This window comes from Coturnix japonica, chromosome 13 (genome assembly GCF_054131305.1).
Source record: "Coturnix japonica strain WE chromosome 13, WE-NBRP24, whole genome shotgun sequence".
Lineage (NCBI taxonomy): Eukaryota > Metazoa > Chordata > Aves > Galliformes > Phasianidae > Coturnix > Coturnix japonica.
Genome location: NC_140675.1, coordinates 4,299,017 through 4,318,536, shown reverse-complemented (window position 1 = coordinate 4,318,536; position 19,520 = coordinate 4,299,017). Strand labels below are relative to the sequence as shown.

At 44.9% G+C, this 19,520-nt stretch overlaps 2 protein-coding genes across 2 annotated transcripts; both read left to right on the top strand.

The window, feature by feature from the left end:
* Window positions 1–603: 603 nt before the first annotated feature.
* On the top strand, window positions 604–12,287 carry LOC146758640 (C-Jun-amino-terminal kinase-interacting protein 3-like). Its single transcript, XM_085514896.1, has 8 exons — window positions 604–648; window positions 1,805–1,930; window positions 2,845–3,049; window positions 3,325–3,395; window positions 3,809–3,900; window positions 6,685–6,708; window positions 8,877–8,925; window positions 11,216–12,287. Exons 1-8 carry the CDS (start codon window positions 604–606, stop codon window positions 11,255–11,257), a joined length of 654 nt encoding a protein of 217 aa, XP_085371022.1. The 3' UTR covers window positions 11,258–12,287.
* Window positions 12,288–13,554: 1,267 nt separating this feature from the next.
* On the top strand, window positions 13,555–15,850 carry LOC146758639 (C-Jun-amino-terminal kinase-interacting protein 3-like). Its single transcript, XM_085514595.1, has 3 exons — window positions 13,555–13,991; window positions 14,671–14,773; window positions 15,387–15,850. The coding sequence occupies exons 1-3, from the start codon at window positions 13,760–13,762 to the stop codon at window positions 15,565–15,567; spliced, it is 516 nt and encodes a 171-aa protein (XP_085370721.1). The 5' UTR covers window positions 13,555–13,759; the 3' UTR covers window positions 15,568–15,850.
* Window positions 15,851–19,520: the final 3,670 nt, after the last annotated feature.

Here is a 19,520-nt window from a genome sequence, read left to right as displayed (position 1 = left end):
CTGCCACCAGTGGGTTCTGCCCTATTTCTTTGTCTTGGCCTCCTAAGACAGAATACTGTCAACGTAACTTCCCGAATTGCCAGTTAATTACTGCCCCAAATTGTGAGTTGGAGGCTGCACAGCCTGCATTGGCTCCCTGGCTGACAGCCTTCCTGCAGGTGGGGAGTGGAATGCGGTGTGAGTCCTTCCTGCCCTGCAGACAGCCCCCTCCTCACAGGCAGCTGTGCGTCCAGCTGTGCGTCCAGCTGTGCATCCAGCTGTGCATCCAGCTGTGCGTCCAGCTGTGCATCCAGCTGTGCGTCCAGCTGTGCGTCCAGCTGTGCATCCAGCTGTGCGTCCAGCTGTGCATCCTCCCTGTTCTCCCGGGCAGTGCATCCCAGCGCTGCTCTCTGCCCAGCCGCAGGGTAAGGTGACGGCTGAGCTGCTGCTGTTCCCGTCAGCATGTAATACGTGCTGCCAGCCAGCCCAGATTAAGACCTTATAATAAGATTTCTGCATATATGCACATCTAGCTCACTCTGCCTGATTTGTTGTTAATATGATATGATGGTTTCTGACCGCATGCTACTATTTTTAGTCATTTTCTTCCTCTGAAAGCCAGTAATGCAGGAAGCTCAGCCATCTCCAGTGTACCGCTGCTTTGCAGAGGTATACTCGTTCTTTCACTTAAGATGATTTTGTGCTCGTTGTTTTCCATTTAACGATGAGCGTGTGAACCATGGTGCTGGTTGTAACCTTATCCTGAGATGTTAGAGACCAGCGATCCTGCTTGAAATCCAGGGAGAGGCTCCAGCAAGACTAATTTGTATGTGTACAGCAGCGTCATGTTCCATCATTACTAACTGTTCAAAATATATCTGGCTCCTATAACTGCTGGAAAATTATCCTTTGAAAGCAAGTATGAAGGGATTGGAAAAAATAGTAATGCTGTGCTCGGCTTTGCTCTCCCAGGACAAGTGGGAGTGGGCTCTTTGTTCTTCCAGTTCACCCATTGATTTCATTGTAGTGGGGTAGAAAAGAAAGGAAGATTTTCCCTTCAACATCATTTGAATTACCCGTTCCTGAGGCCTCACTTCTTGAGCCTGTCCAGGCTCCATGGCATCCCTTCCTTCTGTTCTGGTGCAGTTTGTAAACATATGTGTGGAAAATAGATAGCTGTGTGTTACTGTCAGTTAACATCTGCAATGTTGAAGTCACCCATAAGGACCAGGGCAGCTGGATTTCAGGTCTCTCTCAGTTCCTTAGAGAACAGTGCCTCCATGTCCCCATGCTTGCTGGGTGGCCACTCCCATGGCACCCACTTTATTTGCTTGTCTTGACTTTCTGATGCAGGGGGAGACACTGGCTGGGAGATTCTGATGGAGGAACAGCCAAGAAGCGTTTTGGAGCCAGACAGAGTGAGGAGCCATTGGGTCCCTGTGCCCAGAGCTGGTGTTCGATCTCCGTAGGAGATGGAGCAGGATATTGCTGCAGTGCACTCACCTGAGATGCTCTTCTTCCCTGAGAACACTTAGAGTGGCATTAATTTTTATTGCTGCTGTCTCTGTTTCTTCTCCACGTGGTCGGCTCATTGCTAGTTTGCAGTTTGTTTGAGTACTTTGAGGCTGCAAGACAGACAGGACTAAGAAGAGCCTTAGTGTGGAATGTTTAATCTTCCAATCGGTTTCACTAAACTAAACCAAAGCAACGGTAGCAAATCCAGGAATCCTATTAAAGTTGACCTACATAGTGGGAATAAAATTGGTCTCCTGCTTTCTTTTGCTTCCTGTTTTACTGTTGAGAGTTCTGTGAATGTTTTCCTTAGAGTCAGTTAAAGTTTATTGCTACTCCAAGCACAATTCCTGCCTGGCTGGGTGGCACACGCCTGGGTGGGGAGCTGGGAAGAGATGGGCACCTTGTGCCAGGAGAGCTGCACAAGAGTGAAAGCCAAGCAAGTGAGAAGGGAGAGGGATTTAGCGCTGGGCTGTAATTGGAAGTTTGTCAACAGAGCATTAGCATGGAGTGCTTCCAGCAAACCCTGAGAGGGGGCAGAGGGAAATACTGCTTTTCTTAGCATAGCTTCAACCAGTCCAAACCAGTGAAATGGCTTCTTTAGGCCTGTTGCTCAGTGTGGCTGTCTTGGTTAGAACTTTTTCTTTTTTACTGATGCCCAGAGAAGACTGGCCGGGATTTTCTTGCTGTGAGGTCTCATCACTCACTGCTTCCATTCTGCACCAATTGAGGCATAACTCAACTTACAGAACTGAAAAAGTAAGACTCAAGTTTTTCTTAGCAGCTCTGGAGCTGAATGTGCCATCCTTATAGAATCACCTGTCAAAGTTGCTCTGGTTTTTACCATGTAACTCTCTACCCCTTCTCTGATGTGTGCCTGAAAAAACCTCTGGTCTGAGATCTGGGAAGTGGATTGCAAAGGAGACTGTGAGGTGTGATGGTTGTGGGTTGGTTTTCCACAAGGCTTGTATGTTTCCTGCAAAATTTAGATGCAACATCATTAATAGTGGGAACTTTCTGATGTCTGAAGGAGATTTCTGACGTAGGCACTTCTAAATGCGTGACCGTAGACACAGAATTTGGCTTTTCTGACATAAAACTAACAGGAATCCAAATTCAGCCTAGCATGATAAAGGTGTTGTTGAAGATGATGGAACCGTGTTGGTTTACATAACTTGCATTGGCCAGCAGATTATATCTTAATGATACACAAAGTACATCTTTTACTTTATTTTAGAAGATAAGTATTTCTAGCTTGAGTAAATGCTGTTTTAACTTAAAGCACATAGAAATTCTTATCTCTTGCTTTTTTTGTGTGTGTACATATATATATGTATATATACGCACACATAGTATAGGAGGAGAGAAGAGGAAAAGTCAAATACGTTTAGGTCTGTTCCTTATCCTTGCTTCCTTCTCTGGTTTTTCCCTGTACAGAAGTTCATAGAGTTTGAAGATGCACTGGAACAGGAGAAGAAAGAGCTACAAATCCAAGTGGAACACCTTGAATTTCAGACTCGACAGTTGGAGCTGAAGACCAAAAACTATGCAGATCAGAGTAAGCAAAGTTGTGCACTAGATACGATTATGTAGTTTGCTTTCCATGAGCATATACTTGCAGATATTCTTCATGTGCTGTTTTTTCTTGTTTGTTTTAATGTAGTTTGTGGAAAGCCTGAAATCTGTGGCTGTCCCTTCCTTTGGTATAAAAATCAGAGCAATCTACAGGGTGCGACATATCCACACTAGTGTAGTGCAGGTTTCATTGCTTCTCTTGCATGGAGCATGTCTAGATCTGTATGTTAGCTGATGGGTGGAATCTTTTCTTGGCAGTTTCACGGCTGGAGGAGCGTGAATCAGAAATGAAGAAAGAGTATAATGCTTTACATCAGCGTCACACAGAGGTAAGCTGTTGCCTGATTCCTTCCAAATAAACAAACTCTTAGCTTACCCATAAAACCACATCAGAGAATTGGGTTTTTCATCCTGACAGTGACTAGAGCTTCAGAAACTTGAGAGCATCAACATTATCTGAAGGGAGGGTGCAAGGAGGATGAAGCCATGCTCTTTTCAGTGGTGCCCAGTGCCAGAACAAGAATCAGAGGGTGCAAACCGGAACACGGGAGGTTCTGTCTGAACATCAGATAGCACTTTTTTAAAGAAATTTTAAGGAATTGGAAGTAAATGCTGGAAAACAATATTCAAAAAACAGAAATCACAGAATATCCCAAGTTGGAAGGGACCCATAATGATCATGGAGTCCAATGGAGTCTTTTGTTTTATTCTGTTTGCCTCACGTATTTTTTCCTCTTCTCAGATGATCCAGACCTATGTGGAACACATCAAACGATCCAAGATGCAGCAGGTTGTGGGAAATAATCAAACTGAGGGCAGTGTACCTGGGAGAAGGTAGGGCCATATCCTCTCCATATAATGTTTGCCATCCAGGAACTTATCAAAGGAGTGCATATCTGCAAGAGAAAAAAACCAAAGGATCTTTCCCTGTGGGCATGGATTGTACCTGAAGCTTTTTGTAATGGGTTGAGGGTGAGTTGTGGATAAGTTCTCTAAGGTTTGACAGAGAGGAGTTTTTTGTGTTCTGTTACAAAGCTTAGACTTCATTGTGCTGCTGCAGATGGACGTCTTCTGGAAAGCAACGTTTGTGTTCTCAGGTATCATGTAAAAGACTGATCCATAAAATGGATGGGGATGGAAGAGAGTGTTCATTTGTGTGTGTCTGTGTGCATGTGTGATAGACAGCGAAACTGGAGTAGTTAAACGCATTAGCCTTTATGTAACTTCTTCCCCAGTTTCTTAAGGGAAGATTTATCTGAGTCAGTCACTCAATAGATCTACTTATGCCCATGAAAGTGCTTTGTTTTTTTCCCCTCTGTTTTCATAGCACCAAAGTGATCAGAGCCAGCCTCTGTTTAAAGGAATGGCAGTAGCAGGAAATGAAGTGCAGTATATAAAACCACTATATTAAAACCACATATAAAAAGATAATTTCAAATGAAGAAAAGAAGAAATATTCTTCCTATTTTCTAAACATAAGGTTATTTTAGTACCTTCTGTTTAGATCCGTAACATTTAAATACTAGTGTGTCCATTAGGTTTGGGATAAAGAAAGTGGAAGGAAGTGTCAGGTCTTGAAATAAACAATATAAGCTCTCTGGAAGCTGTGGCTTCCTTTTGCTGGGTTGGAGTGCCTGGGAAGGAATTCAGATCATCAAGGTTTTGGTTGTGTATTGTAAAACAGCAGAGGAGAGAGCAAGAGAGACACAAACTGCTCCCCGGTTCCTTGCAGACGTGATGTTCCTTCCCCAGCCAGTGCTTGGCCTCCTGCCCGAGCATCGTGCTGTGAGGGGAAGGTTTGGGGGTCAGCCTCTGGTTCTGTACTGGTGCCTTACTGGTGTGCACACAGGGCTGCTGGGGGGAACGGGAGTTTTGTTCACAGCTGTTGCTAACGTAACATTGTGTTAGAAGGAAGGGAGGATGCTGAAGGAAAATGGGCTCTGTAACTGCAGAACATCCATGTTTGAGACTTCTGCTGGGCTGTGTGCCTCTGCTGTCAGATGTCTCTGTACAAGCTCTTAGGCACACCCATGGTGAAGGAGAAACAGGGTGGATTAGGTCTTTGTTCAGTCCAACTCACCTCTCCCACCTACCTGAAAGGTACGAATGTTTGTAGGAAGAACAGCTGTGCTGATGTGTGCGTTTCTGTCTTGTTGCCATCTCCATGTCTCAGCTGGGAACAGGGGGAGCTGGGAATTGCTGAGCTGGCAGGGTGCAGCATTGCAGGAAGCCAAGTGTCAGTGTGTGGTCCTGTTTCTTTTGTTCTGCAGAGAGCAGCTCAGCTCTCCTGCCATGGAGAATATCCAGCAGTGTTTCAGGGGCAGCAATATAGCAGTTTGAAGCAGTTATACCCTAAACTCCAGAGGCAGAGAGACTTATCTAGGCTTTCTCCTGCACAAACTCTGAAGGACAGCACAAATCTGTAGCGGATCTAAAAGGAACTGGAATAGGAACATTCTGATCTGGCTGAGTTCTTTCCATATAGTAAGTTCTCAGTGCTGTGTTTTCTGCAGAGCAGTAAATTGGTGTCATGTCAGAGAGTGGCTTAGAAAAATAAAACTGATTACAGAATACAGTGTAACCCTTTCCCATCTGAAGGTGATGCTTTTCTAGCAGACCAGTGGAAAAATATAGAAATCTATACAAGGAAAGAAGAGCAGAAGCTGGATGGTGGCCTCTGTAGGTGAATGGAGGCAGGCATGATGGGTATGGAAAGAGAAGATATGGGGTGAAAAGAACCAGTAGGTTGTTAGGATTGTGAGAGTGTGTGTTCCTGACAGCTCCCTCAATAGGTTGTTTCTGTTTTCCTCTGCCCCAAACCAATCCTGATCACAGCTGTAATGGTTGGAGTGTGTTAGGCTGGTTGCCCCCCCACACCCCGTTCTCTGGTATGAAGGACAAACCTTGCACTGAGGATTGTCTCTATGTTGGAGGGATGCTATTCCATGTAACGTGTTGCTAGTTCCTGGAAGAATGGGAAGAAAGAGCAGCTCTCTGTGTCTGTCACAGCCCTTGCCAGGCCTCCATCTGAATCTGTAGGAACAGCAGCTGGGAAGTGGGTCGTTTTCCTTCATTTCAAGCTTTGGGCTGTTCATGTGTGCTGTATTTGTGTATGTTTGTGCCTTTGAGGGTTGTGTGGTCCTGTGTCTGCACAGCTGCGTGTGGGTGAACACCAGCACCTGTGAGTTGGTACACTGATGTGTTTTGGGGGGGATATGGGTGTAATCTCTCAATGTCTTCCTACATGTTTGTGAGTGCATTTGGTTACCTTCACCTGTGGATGTGCTTGGGTGTGTTTTATATGGTAGACTGTGTAAATACATATTTGCATAAGGCTGTAAATGCACCAAGGGTGCTTCCTTGTCACTTGAGAGAAGATGGTGCAAGAACTGCTGGGGGGTGTGTGTGTCTGCTGCCATCTGAGGAGGGGAATGGGTACAGTGCACACCTCCAAGTAGTATGAATAAAAGTGCATGCATTCGCTGTCTCTGATAGGGCTGCATGTTTGCATGACCTTCATTCTCTAATAGTTGTTGTTGTGTTTTTTGTTGTTTTTTTTTTTGTCTTGCTTTTTGTGCAATTGCTGCTCTGTTTTGGCTGTTACGTTTGTCGCTGCAGTCATCGCCAGTCATGGAGGAAAAGGTAAATCCTACTGCTATTTGTTAATCATAGTTCTGGAGGTTGCTGTTGGGTGGTCGTGGTGTGATGCTGAAAGGTTCTGTGCTGGCCTATTTGCCCTCTTTGTGTACTGACATCTGCATTAGATTCACTCACATGGCACACTTCCCTTGGCTGGTGCAGAGGGAGCCAGCAAGCTGCTACATCAGGAAGGAGCTCATGCACCCAAAGCAGAAGGGGCAGAGGCTGGATTCCAAACCGGGATCATCCCTGTGTGATTGGACATTTGCACTTCACCTTCCAGATTACTTTAAAAAGTTGTCTTTTCTCCTTTAAATTAGAATCATCAAATCACCAAGGTTGGAAAAGATCCCCAATGATCCAAGTGTCCACCTACCACCAATATTTCCCTTCTAAACCATGCCCTGCCTACTGCATCTACACGTTTCTTGAGCACTTCCTATATGAGCACAAAATACACCTCTTTTCTAAGCATGGCAGGAAATGCGTGTCACCAGTAACTGTCAGAAAGCACATCTGACTTTGGCTGAGGCAGTGAGTTCTGCACCCTCAGCCTACAAAGAGGGCTGTTGCCACCTTGCAATGATGGCAAACCTAGTAGTTCTGTTACATTTTCTAAGCTTTAAGGTCTTACAGGAGGAGCATTCTGATCCAGGTTTTGGCTACTGCAAGCCCTTATAGAGGCTTTTGCTGTTTTCCTCACAACATGAGGTGGAACTAACCAAGTGCTCAGAGTCCCCCTGGACCAGAAGGACGTGGGTGTATGAAAGTCACTCCAAAGGGCTGTAGTCAGCACTGAAAATTTATAGCAACCCTGAGGATATTCTGAACTACTCTGGGGACTGGTAACACCAACGTCAGGACTGTGAAACTGAAGTTATCTTTCCTGCAGTTTTTCCTTGATGGGGCACAGAAAGCAGCCATTCCAAGCAGGAGCCATGCTGGCACAGCGGTGCAGTGTGCCGTGTCAGCTGGACAGTGCTCAGAATGGAAAGGCTGAGCATTGGTCTCTTCCGTTAGACATTTTGCTTTCACTTTGTAAATGAACTCTTTTCTGCCCCTGCCATGTCAGTGTGTTTGAGTCAGTCCTGGGGCAGCCTCAGATGCAGCTGCAGTTGTTTTTCACCCGTGGTCACAGATCACAGGATCACAGAACAGGTTGGGTTGAAGGGACTGCTGGAGGCTGCCGGTCCCACTGTGTGATGGTGGTAGCTGAGCTGAGTCTTGGTGAAATGATTGCTGTGTCCAGGAGCAGTGCTGTACTGGGCTGGCATGGAGCCTGATTGAGCAGGGAAGCAGATCGGTGTCTTGCAAGGAGGTGTTGACTGCTGCCCTGTTTCTGGAGTGTTCATGCTGACAAGCTACTTTCTTTTTTGAGTTTCCACCTCCACTGCTTGCTCTACATTTTCTTCCACTGGAACTTGGTCCCCAAATCTGTGCCAGCTTCCATATTGAGAATCAAATCCACAGCTTGCTGGTCACCTGCACTTGCCAGAAAGGAGAGTGATAAAGAAAAAGTAATACAGACATCTGGCTTTATGAGTGATGCATTTATTTATAAGTTTGTATAAATTCTGAATTTTGAGAAGACTGTAGTTGGATATGGAGGAGGAATCACAGAATGCAAGTATTACTTCTCTTGCTTAGTATTAGAAGTGATCCAAAACCCACTGATTTCTGCTGTTGGTGCAAACCAGGTTTGGGGTGGAATGTGCAGAAGTGGCGTGTAGGTGACTCACTTCAGCCTCTTTCTTCGTTCAATGATGCCCATTTTGTTGTGGGATTGTCTGCTGTGGCGTTTTCCCACGGTGCACCCATTTCTCAAAGGACACATTGGTTTGAATTTGCTCGGTTTCTTTGCACTTTTGCTTTTCCTTCAAACACTGCATGGGGGTGCTGATGTCAGTTGTGCCTGTCCTGGTCACTTGACCCCCTTTGACTTTCTAGGCAGATGGTTGGCTCTACCTGTAGACACTCTGGGTCTGAACAAACAGCACCATGGAGCTGTGGGTTTGGGAATCCACACAACTGCTAAGCTGGGGCAAGGAGTGCGGTTCAGTTTCTAATGACTAACATTTTGCATGAGCTAGTGTGCTGTTTCTTTTGTGTATGAAGCTCGTAAACAGCTAACAGATTGGCTTTCCCTCTCTCTCTGTTTCTCTGTTTAGCAGGAAGGAGCGTCCTAACTCTCTGAATGTCTTCCCCCTCGCGGATGGCATGGTACGTGGGCAGATAGGGGCCAAGATCGTCCCAACACTGGACCACTGGCACCTGAGTGGCCTCGGGCAGCTGCAGTCCAACTCCAGCTACAAGGATTTACAGACCATCACAGAGCAAGGGTTTCCCACTCTGCCACTGTCAATAGCATCCATGTTTTCATTAAGGTGGAGGTTAACCTGTGTCCATAACTCTTTGCAGCCTCTTCCTGCTGTGAGTTTACTCTTGTGGTGGCTGTGATGAGGTGGGAGGATGTCCCATCGCAGATCTGGTGTACAGTGTGGGATGGATTTATAAGGCTCCTCATGCTTGTTACCCCCTTGTCTCAGTGTTAATCTCTTGGCTGGCCCTAAGTTGAAAAGAGTATATGTGAAGACAGTTAGAAATATAGTGAAGATAAAATCCTTACCTTTTTTAGCTTATTTGTGAGAGGAAATGATGGAACCTGCCTCCTCTCTTTCCCTCTCTAAGAGCAAAGCTTTTGCTCCTCAGATGGGGCTAGAAGTAGAGTTTCTCTTGCTCTTCAGCAGTTGTTCTTTTTGTCTTACCACTCTTCTGGCCTTCCTATTTTCAGCTAAAAGGGGTACTAAACATCTGACTGCCCAAGTCCTGCACTGTGCTTTTAAAGCTCTTCACTTCCTCACACATCTGGTCTGCAGCTCTAGTCTTGTGCTGTCTATATCCAGTACGCCTGTCACATTCAGTGCACTGCCTTCTGCACTGGGGCTTGCCAAAAGCCTCACAGCATGGCAGCCACACCAGAGCAGCTGGATCGTTGTGCCTTTTGCTTCAGGTGCTGTGCCATTTGGAGACTGGTCTGAGTTCAAAGACCCAGAGATTGTGCTCTTAGTTGACAGATCTGTGCATTTATTAACAGCTGAGGCCGCTCATGATGAGCCATCTTTCCCACATTCTGTGCCTGCAAACTTCTCAGTCTTTGCTCAGAATCCTACCAGATTCTTAAACGATGTTTCCCAGGTGCCTGGTGTCAGCCCTGACAGCCAGTGATGCATCCACCCAGCATGGCTTGCAGTGTGTCCTCCCTGCAGAGCTTCTGGTCTGCTTTAAAGGTGTCTTAAAAGGCACTAATCAGATCCTACACTAATTTCTGGAGAGCTTTACTGCAGTTAGGGAATAGCAAAACCACAGTGCAGTGGGATGTGGATGTGAAGGTGTAGCTTCAGATAGTCTGACGTGTGCCAGCACATTGCTGCACACAATCACACGGCAGCCAAAATGTACAGAGAGCGTATTTGTACTTCTGGAAAAAATTTATTCCTTTGGATCTCTGAACAGCACTGCACACTGTGGTATGGGTGTGCTCTTGAGCTCTCTGTTGGTCAGGCATGTGTGGCAGGTGTAAGCCTTTAGAGGAGCTGGAACAAAGTTGAGGTGAGATCCACCTTCCAGACTACTGAAGGCATCATTCTTTCAGAGATATCATTGCGGGGCTTCTGAGAGGTTTTCAGTGAGAGCTGAGGGGAACTCAGCAGTAATTCAGGATCTGCATTGCAGGAGAATACAGCGGGAATCCACATAGATTGTAAGCTTTGGTTTCCAAGCTCAAATAATGGAGAGTTACTGACTTGATGACTTTGTCATTTATTATTGGTGATGTCAGGCAAAAAGTCCATTTCTGGTAAAAAGAAAACATGCAGAAATAGTACCGTGCTGCTCTACATGTATTTGATGGGTGGGTCTGGGGCTTGTGTTGATGCTTGCTAGGAAAATTCAGAAGTGGGAAACACAATAAGGAGGTCAGCTGATAGTGTGCAGATAGAGCTCGGGCTATGGAAGACTTGGATAGCTGGGGTGTTAGGGAGAATTTCCTAAGGCTGTTGAAGAAACATATGAATAATTAAAAGGACTGATTATCTGACTCTGGATTTGCAGTTTGGAATGGAAAATTTTCCTCCTGCGAGCTACTTGTGTGCACTCTGACTAAAAATGCTGTTTTTCAGCTCTTCTGCATGGCTGAAATCTCAGCAGTGGTGCTCGTGCACTTCTTGCTTTTTCTTCATCTGCTCTGATATTTCACTGACGTCGACTGCAGACACGTAACTGACTTTATTTTCCCAATATGTGTATCTTGACTTTTCTGGCTAGTTTTCCTTCTTACGGGGCCATACATTAGTTATGTTTTAATTGTACTTGTGTACTTATTATGACTATTTTCTGTTTAAGTTGCTGTCCTTTGTTATTTTCTTTTTATATTCAGTTGCACATTTATTTTACATAATGATTTGGAGATGAAAGTCCTTAACGTTTTTGTTTTTATGTACTATGCTTTCAGTGTTATAACCATACAAGTGTGACTACTCATGGTGACATATGACTGCTATGAATGTTGAGCCTTTGCAATGCATTTTGGAGGTCACTACTGCACATTTGATGTTTAGGAGGTTGACAGGTATGGCTGTAGGTAAGTGGTGGCTGTGGAGTTTTCTTTGGGTGAGCTCTGGGCAATGCAGTGTGCCTCCTGGACTGCAGAGGAGAGCTGTACAGTCGGTAAAATATCTGGAACAGTAATAGTGGAACAATCAGAAGGACAGTAGAAGGAAGATACCAGCGAAGTTTAATAGATGTTCTGGACTGCGAAGAAAAGTGCCTTGGTAGTGTTAACATTTGAGAGGAATTTCTCCAGGGCAGGTTGGTAGTCTTAATAAAGGACACTCTCTAGATGACTACAAACTACAAGTGTATAATCATAGAGTGTAATTACATTTGTAATAACTCCCTGATGTGTTCTGGGTGAGAGAAGGATAATGTCAACAAGCAGGAAGCTTGTATTCTCAATACAAGTATCACTCTATAGATGCTGTAGAACTTCTAAATGACATCTAGATCCCAAGTCCAAGAATTGACATCTGCACATCCCTTTTGCAGGGCTGAAATTCTCACAGACTTCAGTTATGCTTAAAGGTTGTGGGTACAAGAAGGAGCTCTGAATCTGTTCATCCAACAGAAGTGTTTTTTTGGGTGGGGGAAGAGGTTTTATGATTGCACTTTATGCTTGGAACTCTTTGTTGTCCCTCTGTATGACAGAAAGCACAGCAGGTAAATTGCAGCTGAAGTGTTACAAGGTTTATTGGATCACGTTCCCAAAAAATGAACTAAACTATTAGAAAAGTAACTCACAAAACAGGAATCTGGAGTGGAGGTGAGAAGTGTGGTTTCCACATGTAGCCACAGTGAAGTGTTTCCATCTCAGTTTTGCTTGTAAAATCAGCAAATGTGCAGGGAAGCCATTGGAACTTCCATGTGGGAGCGTGGGGGCTGCTTGGACTGAATGTGCAGAAACCAAACAAGACATCAATTTTTCTGAATGGTCAAATATTAAAAATAAACCTTTCTATATAAATGCACAGATGTAATATAGAACCTTTTGACTTGTGCCATGCAATGCACTGCAGGGTGTTTTAAGATAAGCATAGTGGCCGGTCTAATTAAGGGAAGGTGTTAATAAGATTCCAGATTAAAAAAAAAAAAAAAGGCTGCAAAGGGTTAATATATTTCAGTATTTCTCTCATCCCATTTTGAATTGCTTTGTTATGTTGTGCAGTTAATGTTAGAACAGTAGAGCAAGACTTAGAAATTAGTGAACCAGCATCACAGCTCCGAGGATGGGAGGCCTGAAGCAGCTGCTGAGCAGTCTGAGCCTCTGCAGCAGTTGCACAGGAGGGGAGAGGCAAGCAGTAACAATTATAGCTGAGTCTGGGTGTGCGGCTGCTGAGCGTCACTGCACCCAATTGCAAGTCATCAGCACATAGAACTCTCCAAATTCATTTTGCCATCTCCCTGCTGGCAGCAATTAGAGTGGGCTGCCGTGAAGAAAGGAGAGATCTCATTTGGTACTGGGGATGATTACTGCATCGGTCAAGACATTAATTGGCTGACTTTGAAGCAGCGCTGCTTTAATTGACAAACAAGGGCTGCAGTGTAAAATCCTCACAAAGCCTTACAAGTCTCCCATGTTTTTCAAGAGGTGTTAATACAAGAAATGGGGCTGTAATGTCTGTAAAGCTGAGACTCACTCATGCACATTTCACAATGGAAGTCTGTTGCCTTCGTTAATTTGTCAGCTTCTTATTTTTGAGTTTCTGGGTCTTGCCTTATCAATTTGGGGAGACCACACCTGTTTCTTCTGTGCTGTCAAGCCAGACCCATGCTTGGCAAGCTTCTGTGTAACATCATGCGGGGACATAGGGCTTCCCCCACTAGCAAAATCGGACCATCAGTTTGTTATCTGCTTTGCTTCTGCAGCTTGGTGTAAGAAATACGCTGCTGTTCTCTCAATGCAGGGGATTCTCATTCTTGTTATGTCAGTGGCTTACTGTAATGGCAGCTTCTGGATCCTCTAAGAGCTCGCATCTTTCCCAAGCAATGTCCGTGTTACCTTCCAGTCTTGGGAAATGCTGTCCTGGCTTACTGCGAGTGCCAAAGCCCTTCAGCTTCTGCTGTAGTCAGTGGCAATTGGAGGTGCTTTTCACTTATGAAAAGACCTTCTTCCTTGAGGTGCATGATGAAGAGGTCGCATAATGATGTGGCTTGTGAAGATAACTCTTCATAGTAAGAGAAGAAGGATGTCAGTCCTTTCACAGGTAGGATTTGCTTGCTGAGTTCAGCATGGGAACTCACTGCTGCATTCTGGTTGCAGTGCCACGTGTCTCCAGTGAACGCTGGGCATTTAGTCAGTGCAGTGAGCAAGGCTCATTTTGCTTAATGCTTTAAGGCAGCCATATACCAACAAACCGGAGATTAACTGAAATATATAGCTCTGCTTTTCCCTTTTTATTCTTTCCCTACCCTGGAATTGCCATAATGTCCCCAAGATGAAATGTCTGAATCTGGGCAGTCCTCAGCAGCTACCACACTGAGCACCACTGGAACCAAGTCCAACACTCCCACATCATCTGTGCCCTCTGCTGCTGTCACACCCCTGAATGAGAGCATCCAACCCATCAGCGAATACAATGGCACAACCAAGAGCAACAAGAGGACACAAGAAAAGCGGAACAGCCGGAACATGGAAGTCCAGGTCACGCAGGAGATGAGGAATGTCAGCATAGGTATGGGAGCTGGAGCATGTTTATGAATACAGGTTTCTGAGGTTAGCATCAGAACCAGAACCTTTTCTGTGTAATACAGAGGAAATTCCTGTGCTAACGTTCACCAGCTGTTTCCTAACAGGTTGAGACTATAAAACAACGTGCAACATCCTCTAGTGTAGCATTTGAATAAAAAGACTCACAGCTGAGTCCAGTTCTGTATTTTATTATTGCTTGCCCACAGTGCCAGCCTCAACCAAGCAATGAACGCTCTTGTTCTCATGGGCTTTGTAGATTTTACTTCTGGGGCAGCTTGGAAAGGACAAAAATGTCACCTCTAACACATTAAAGGGGCTAATGTAGTACACAGGTGACATCCTTAATCCTTCGGGAATTCTCTATGCAAACAGACATTGTGTTTATGTTGCTTGCCTCAGCTTTCAAATGTTTTGGTTTCTAAGTATGTTGGTTTCTATGTAAGTTGGCAAAAGGGGGAGTCCCTTATCTTCTTCCTCAAATATTGGTCTTAGGCTACAGATTATACAGAAACCAGGTTAGATTTCATGCACTGAACTGTGCAGTTTCAAAGTGAAATTTTAACTATATGCAGCACCATGACATTGTCAAGCTGTGCTATTTGCAGCTGCAGAAATGCCTTTAAGGAGCACTGTTGTCATAGATCATGTGTTGTCTTACGTAGGTATGGGAAGCAGTGACGAGTGGTCCGATGTTCAGGACATCATAGACTCTACTCCTGAGCTGGATATGTGTCAGGATCCCCGCCTGGAGCGCCCTGGTAACAGGTATTGGTTGTGACTTTCTGCTCTTGGCCCTCTGTCTTGTTTTTGTGAAGGGTGGATATTGTGGTCCAGAGCTCAAGATGCAGCTGTTTCAGAAAATGCATAAATTCTGCCTAATGCAAAAATGAGGTGCTGGCAGCCTTTGAGATCTCCAGGGAAGGCACCATATCAGTAATATGGAAGGATCTGTGTGAGTGGCCCAGGCTGCTCTGAGACAGGAAAAAAGAAACCCAGGGCTGTTCACAGCATTTGAGTCCTTATCTGATCTTACTGCTGTGAGGGTTGCTGTTGAAGTTGGTGGGAGTGTAGGCATCACTGCACATCCTTAGGACTGCCAGTGGAAGGTTTTCTATGAATTTTTGAGTAGTTATCAGCTATTTGAAAAGGCATCAGCGAGGCAAGGCTGAGGTCATGCAAGGTAAGTATTGGTACATGGTATGGGGAATAAAACATTCTTTTTCCTTTACTTACTGAATTCCCTCAGTCAACCCGTGGCAGAATCCACTCTCAGAGTTTTGACTGTACTGGTCTGTGATGCTCAGTATTTCAGAGTTATGTTCTGGCTTAAACATCACCAAGTAAGAAGAATCCTTGCCTTTCTTTCTTCCAACCACAGCCCAACCCAGGGGATTGTGAACAAAGCGTTTGGCATCAACACAGACTCCCTCTATCATGAACTTTCCACAGCAGGATCCGAGGTGATCGGAGATGTTGATGAAGGAGCAGATCTGCTAGGTAAAATTTGTTGGGACTGTTCTGTTTTCTCTGAAGCAAAGACAGCTCCGTTAGGCTTCTAGAAGCGTTTAGATTCACTCTTTTTTCCGAACTTGGATGTTTGACCTTTAGAAAATGGCATGGAATTTGGGATACACTGTGACTGAAATATGCACCTACAGCAGTAATTCTTACCCAACAGCTTGAGTTAATGGCTGTGTATTTGGGCTGTCTTTGTGTCTGTAAGTTATTTTCCTTTGTTTGAAGATTGCTTCTTCCCCTCCTCCCACAAATCTTCACGCCAGTAATTCTGCATTCTGGCAGCTTCACTTGGAATAGAGCTTTTCTTGGAAGTTTGCAAGAAAAAAAAACACTTTTGTTAAGATTTCTTTAAGTTTAAGGGGAACAATTGTCGTTCTCGTATGGAAACATCATAGATTTCACTGCAGTTTTTACCTTCTTAGTCAATCCAAGAGAGTTTTGCATTCTCCTTTTAGGCTGATATTGAAGGAGCTTCTTGTATCTGAAGTTTGATTATGTTCTATGTTCCCAATGAGGACTTTGAAGCAGTCAGAGAAGCAGCTTTGTGTCAGGTTGCAGTCTGATAAAGCTGTGAAAGTGTAGCAGTCCCAGCTGCTTGTGGGTTGTTCCCCCTTTCTCTCATATCTCCTTTCCTGGTCTTCATTATCCCTTTACTCTGGACATAGGGTAGGACTAACAGTTGGGTAATGGGCCCTGCGAAGTCCTTTTTTTCAGGGTTAGGGTGGCCTCCTGTGTTTGCTTTGGAGATTAAAATCTTACTTCATTTAATGGGTGTTTTATGGTGAAAACAGCAGTTGTTACGTTAGTGGTAAGTTCATGTATATAAATGATGTTTTTCTATACAGAAGTTTAAGTGAAATTATCAGACTGAGCCCTGGCGCTGCTGTTGGAAAAAAAAAATGTTGTAAAATGCAGCTGTCCTTTGCATGCTGAAATGTGGCTGAAGTGCACGTTTAATTTCAGCAGATCTGTCTGCTAACAGGAGAATGATCACAAAGGGAGGGGAACAAGAAGGCAGTGGAAACTGGCCGTTCTGCGCTTAGTGCTGTGTGACTGAGAAAAGAAAGGTTTATCCAGGCTGAGATGCGACTGTCTGAAACTCGTGTCTGGAAGGCTGGGGGTGGCTGAGGCGTGTGGCTGCAGTTCTAACAGGGGTTCCCTCTCCTTGTTTTTTTTGTCCTGTATGTAGAGTCGTGGCAGTTCCCGTCCTTACTATTTCATGCCTTTTGACACTGAAATGGCTGAATCATTGTTAATTCTTTTTTTTTTGAAACAAAATTTTAGTTTTGTTGGTTTCAGTCACTGATCGATCCTTTTTTTCACTTCCTTTTTTCCCTTGTCTCTCTGTGCTTCGCTGGACATGGCCCATAGGGGAGTTCTCAGGTGTGTATCTCTGCTCTGCTCAGTTTCCTTTCTTGTTTGTTTTTACCTCGTTGAGACTCAATGATATGGTATACATGTGTGATACTCCCCTGCTCTTGTCCAATCACGGTTGGCTTTGCTGACTTTCTCCCACCTTTGCCTTGCTTGGTTCCTTGCACTGGCGGGTTCCTGGGCAGGAGGCTATTCCTGCTTGGTGTTCATGTGTCTGCTGTGTTTTGATCCGCTTTTTGTGTAGCTTTCTGCAGGTTTTGACACTGGCCTGTCTCAAGGTCTTGAGAAAACCACGCTGTGCCTTTCCTTTGCTTTGGGGTGCAAAGTGCCTCGTTTTAGGGCAGGCGCTGTGCTCTGCGCTGAGCTCAGCTGAGCACAGGATTTACATAGTTCACTCCTGTTCTTCAAGTAAACAAGACTGTGAGGAGTCCCTCTGCTTGCATGATGCTCACTATGAGTTTCTTAATGCATCCTGACCCACAGCTGCAGTGAAAAGAAAGACTTTTCTGTAGGGAAGAGAGTGGCAGAACCACAGGCCTTTTTTTGTTTGTTTTGTCTTTTCAGTAGGAGTTTGAAGTGCCGCCTCTGTTGCCTTTTGTCCCATACGAAGGTCAGCAGGCCTAAATTGCAGAATTTTCACCTCTCTGTAAAATGCATTTGGGTACTGATAAAAAAAATAATTAGATGAAATCAAGGAAATCACTGTTGATTTCAGTGCAAACTGGATGAAGTTTCACCTGTAATAAGGACAGGCAACTTGGGCTGATACGGTACAAAATCTGTGGCATAATTGTGCAGTGCTGAGCTCTGTCACATTCCTCTGCACGGAACCTCCTGATGTTGGGTCTGTAAGGTCACAAAAGGGAGGAAGGAACGGCATCATCTTCTCTCTTAGTTCAGATTGTTTGGGCTGTCACTGTAGACCATTTTTGGGTGGTCTTTTCTCAGAGACTCCCCCTCTGAAGTGGCACTGAAATTTATCTCAGTAGCAAAGTGGATTTGGATCTGTGCAGGAAGGCCAGATAACAGCTCTGATATCCCTCCCGTTTTGTTTTTTCTCCTGCCCTTCCTTCACCCTGTTCATCATGTCTGTTGACTTGCCATTGTGGTGGGGTTGGAATGCACAGAGATATTTAGTCCAGGGTAAGTGACCTAAACATGATAGCACTGAGTGTAGGGTAAGCCAATCTACTCAGCTGCTTGGTATCTGAAACAGATTGCTTCATGCCCATGCCAGCTGATGAATGTCTGCAGTTCACAGCTATTGGCCAGTGCATTCAGTCACCAGGTTTACCACTGCATCACCATAGAGCAGTACTTTCAGCTCCAGGTTCAGACAGCATTTCTGATTGCGCTGGAATAGTTTAGAAGTAGGGGAGCAATCATTCCAATAATATCTTTATCAATCAGCTTTGCATGACAAAATATTACAAATAAACATTCATTATGGGAGGACTTGTTTGTCATTGGGTGGAAACCTCTGCAGAAGCATGTTTAGAGCATTATTAATCAGTAGAAGGAGATGTTTGGTTGATTTTTACTTAGTAAATCTGGCAAGAAGACCAAATGAAATATCTTGAATTGCTCAGCACTGACACAATGATGAGTGCAGGAACAGAAGGTGACACTTTTTCAGAGATGTTGCAGCAAACATTGACCACATTAGCCTGATATAAATTGAAATAAGGAGGCCTTTGCTCCTGACAGGTGCTGCAGTGAGATTTACCAAGAAGAGTAAAGATGTAGAAAAGATCTGCGCTCAGCTGTGTGAGGAATCCAAACTTCAGGCTGAGCTGTTATGGTTTTGCAATTTGGTTGGTGTTGGTATTCCACATCAGAACACCATGCTAATAATGGGAGTAAAGGGGACAAGTTTTTTTTCTGTGAACTGCCTTAATGAGCATGTGGGGTGGGGCACCGGAAGGGAAGTGAGGAAGGGGACGGCGTTGCTGGACCGGCTCCCTGCGAGGAGACAACGTGGTCAGACCTTCCTGCCTTCCACAGCTCCATCGGTGAGATTTGGGACTTGGTATTCTCTTTGTTGAAACTCTCTTGTTGTTTGTTTAGCATTATTAGGTTATTAAACTGCCATTCGTTCTCAGATCACCTTTTTCCTACCTCATTTTTTTGTTAGACCTAATCGCAATCTCCCTTCCCTTCCCCGTCTCCCTAAACGCACGTGGCCGGGCCGCGCCGGGCCGCGCCGCACTGCCGCGAGAGAAAAGGGGGGGGGGGCTTTTGTTCCTGCTGCCCCGGGTTTGTGCCCACTGTCCCGGAGTGAGCTCTAGAGAGAACTCCGTGACATTTTTGGTGGAGAATGCGGGCACAGCTCAGGGCAATGTTTTGGGCAGTAATTAGGTGGTTTTTTTCAGCAGCCCTGTATGTAGGACTGATAGTCCCTAGGTTCCTGTGGTCCTGGCTTAAGGACTTCCTGATGTTGGGGGTAGGGGTAGATTTATTAAGCTGATGGCTGGCAGGGATAGAGATTTCTGCCTGGCTCCCTTCCAGAGTAACGAACCTCACAGGCACCGTGCTTGAACTGGCTCACGAATGCTCTGAATTCCTTAAGTATGACTGGGGTGTCAATTGGAATACTGTGTTGTTAGTCTCTCTAATTGTA

Coding starts and splice junctions, on each gene's coding strand:
- LOC146758640 (XM_085514896.1), top strand. CDS start 604: ATGCAGGAAGCTCAGCCATCTCCAGTGTACCGCTGCTTTGCAGAG. Junction 3,050..3,324: donor CAAAAACTATGCAGATCAGA/GTAAGCAAAGTT, acceptor TTTTCTTGGCAG/TTTCACGGCTGGAGGAGCGT. Junction 3,396..3,808: donor TACATCAGCGTCACACAGAG/GTAAGCTGTTGC, acceptor TCCTCTTCTCAG/ATGATCCAGACCTATGTGGA.
- LOC146758639 (XM_085514595.1), top strand. CDS start 13,760: ATGTCTGAATCTGGGCAGTCCTCAGCAGCTACCACACTGAGCACCACT. Junction 13,992..14,670: donor GATGAGGAATGTCAGCATAG/GTATGGGAGCTG, acceptor TGTCTTACGTAG/GTATGGGAAGCAGTGACGAG. Junction 14,774..15,386: donor CTGGAGCGCCCTGGTAACAG/GTATTGGTTGTG, acceptor TTCCAACCACAG/CCCAACCCAGGGGATTGTGA.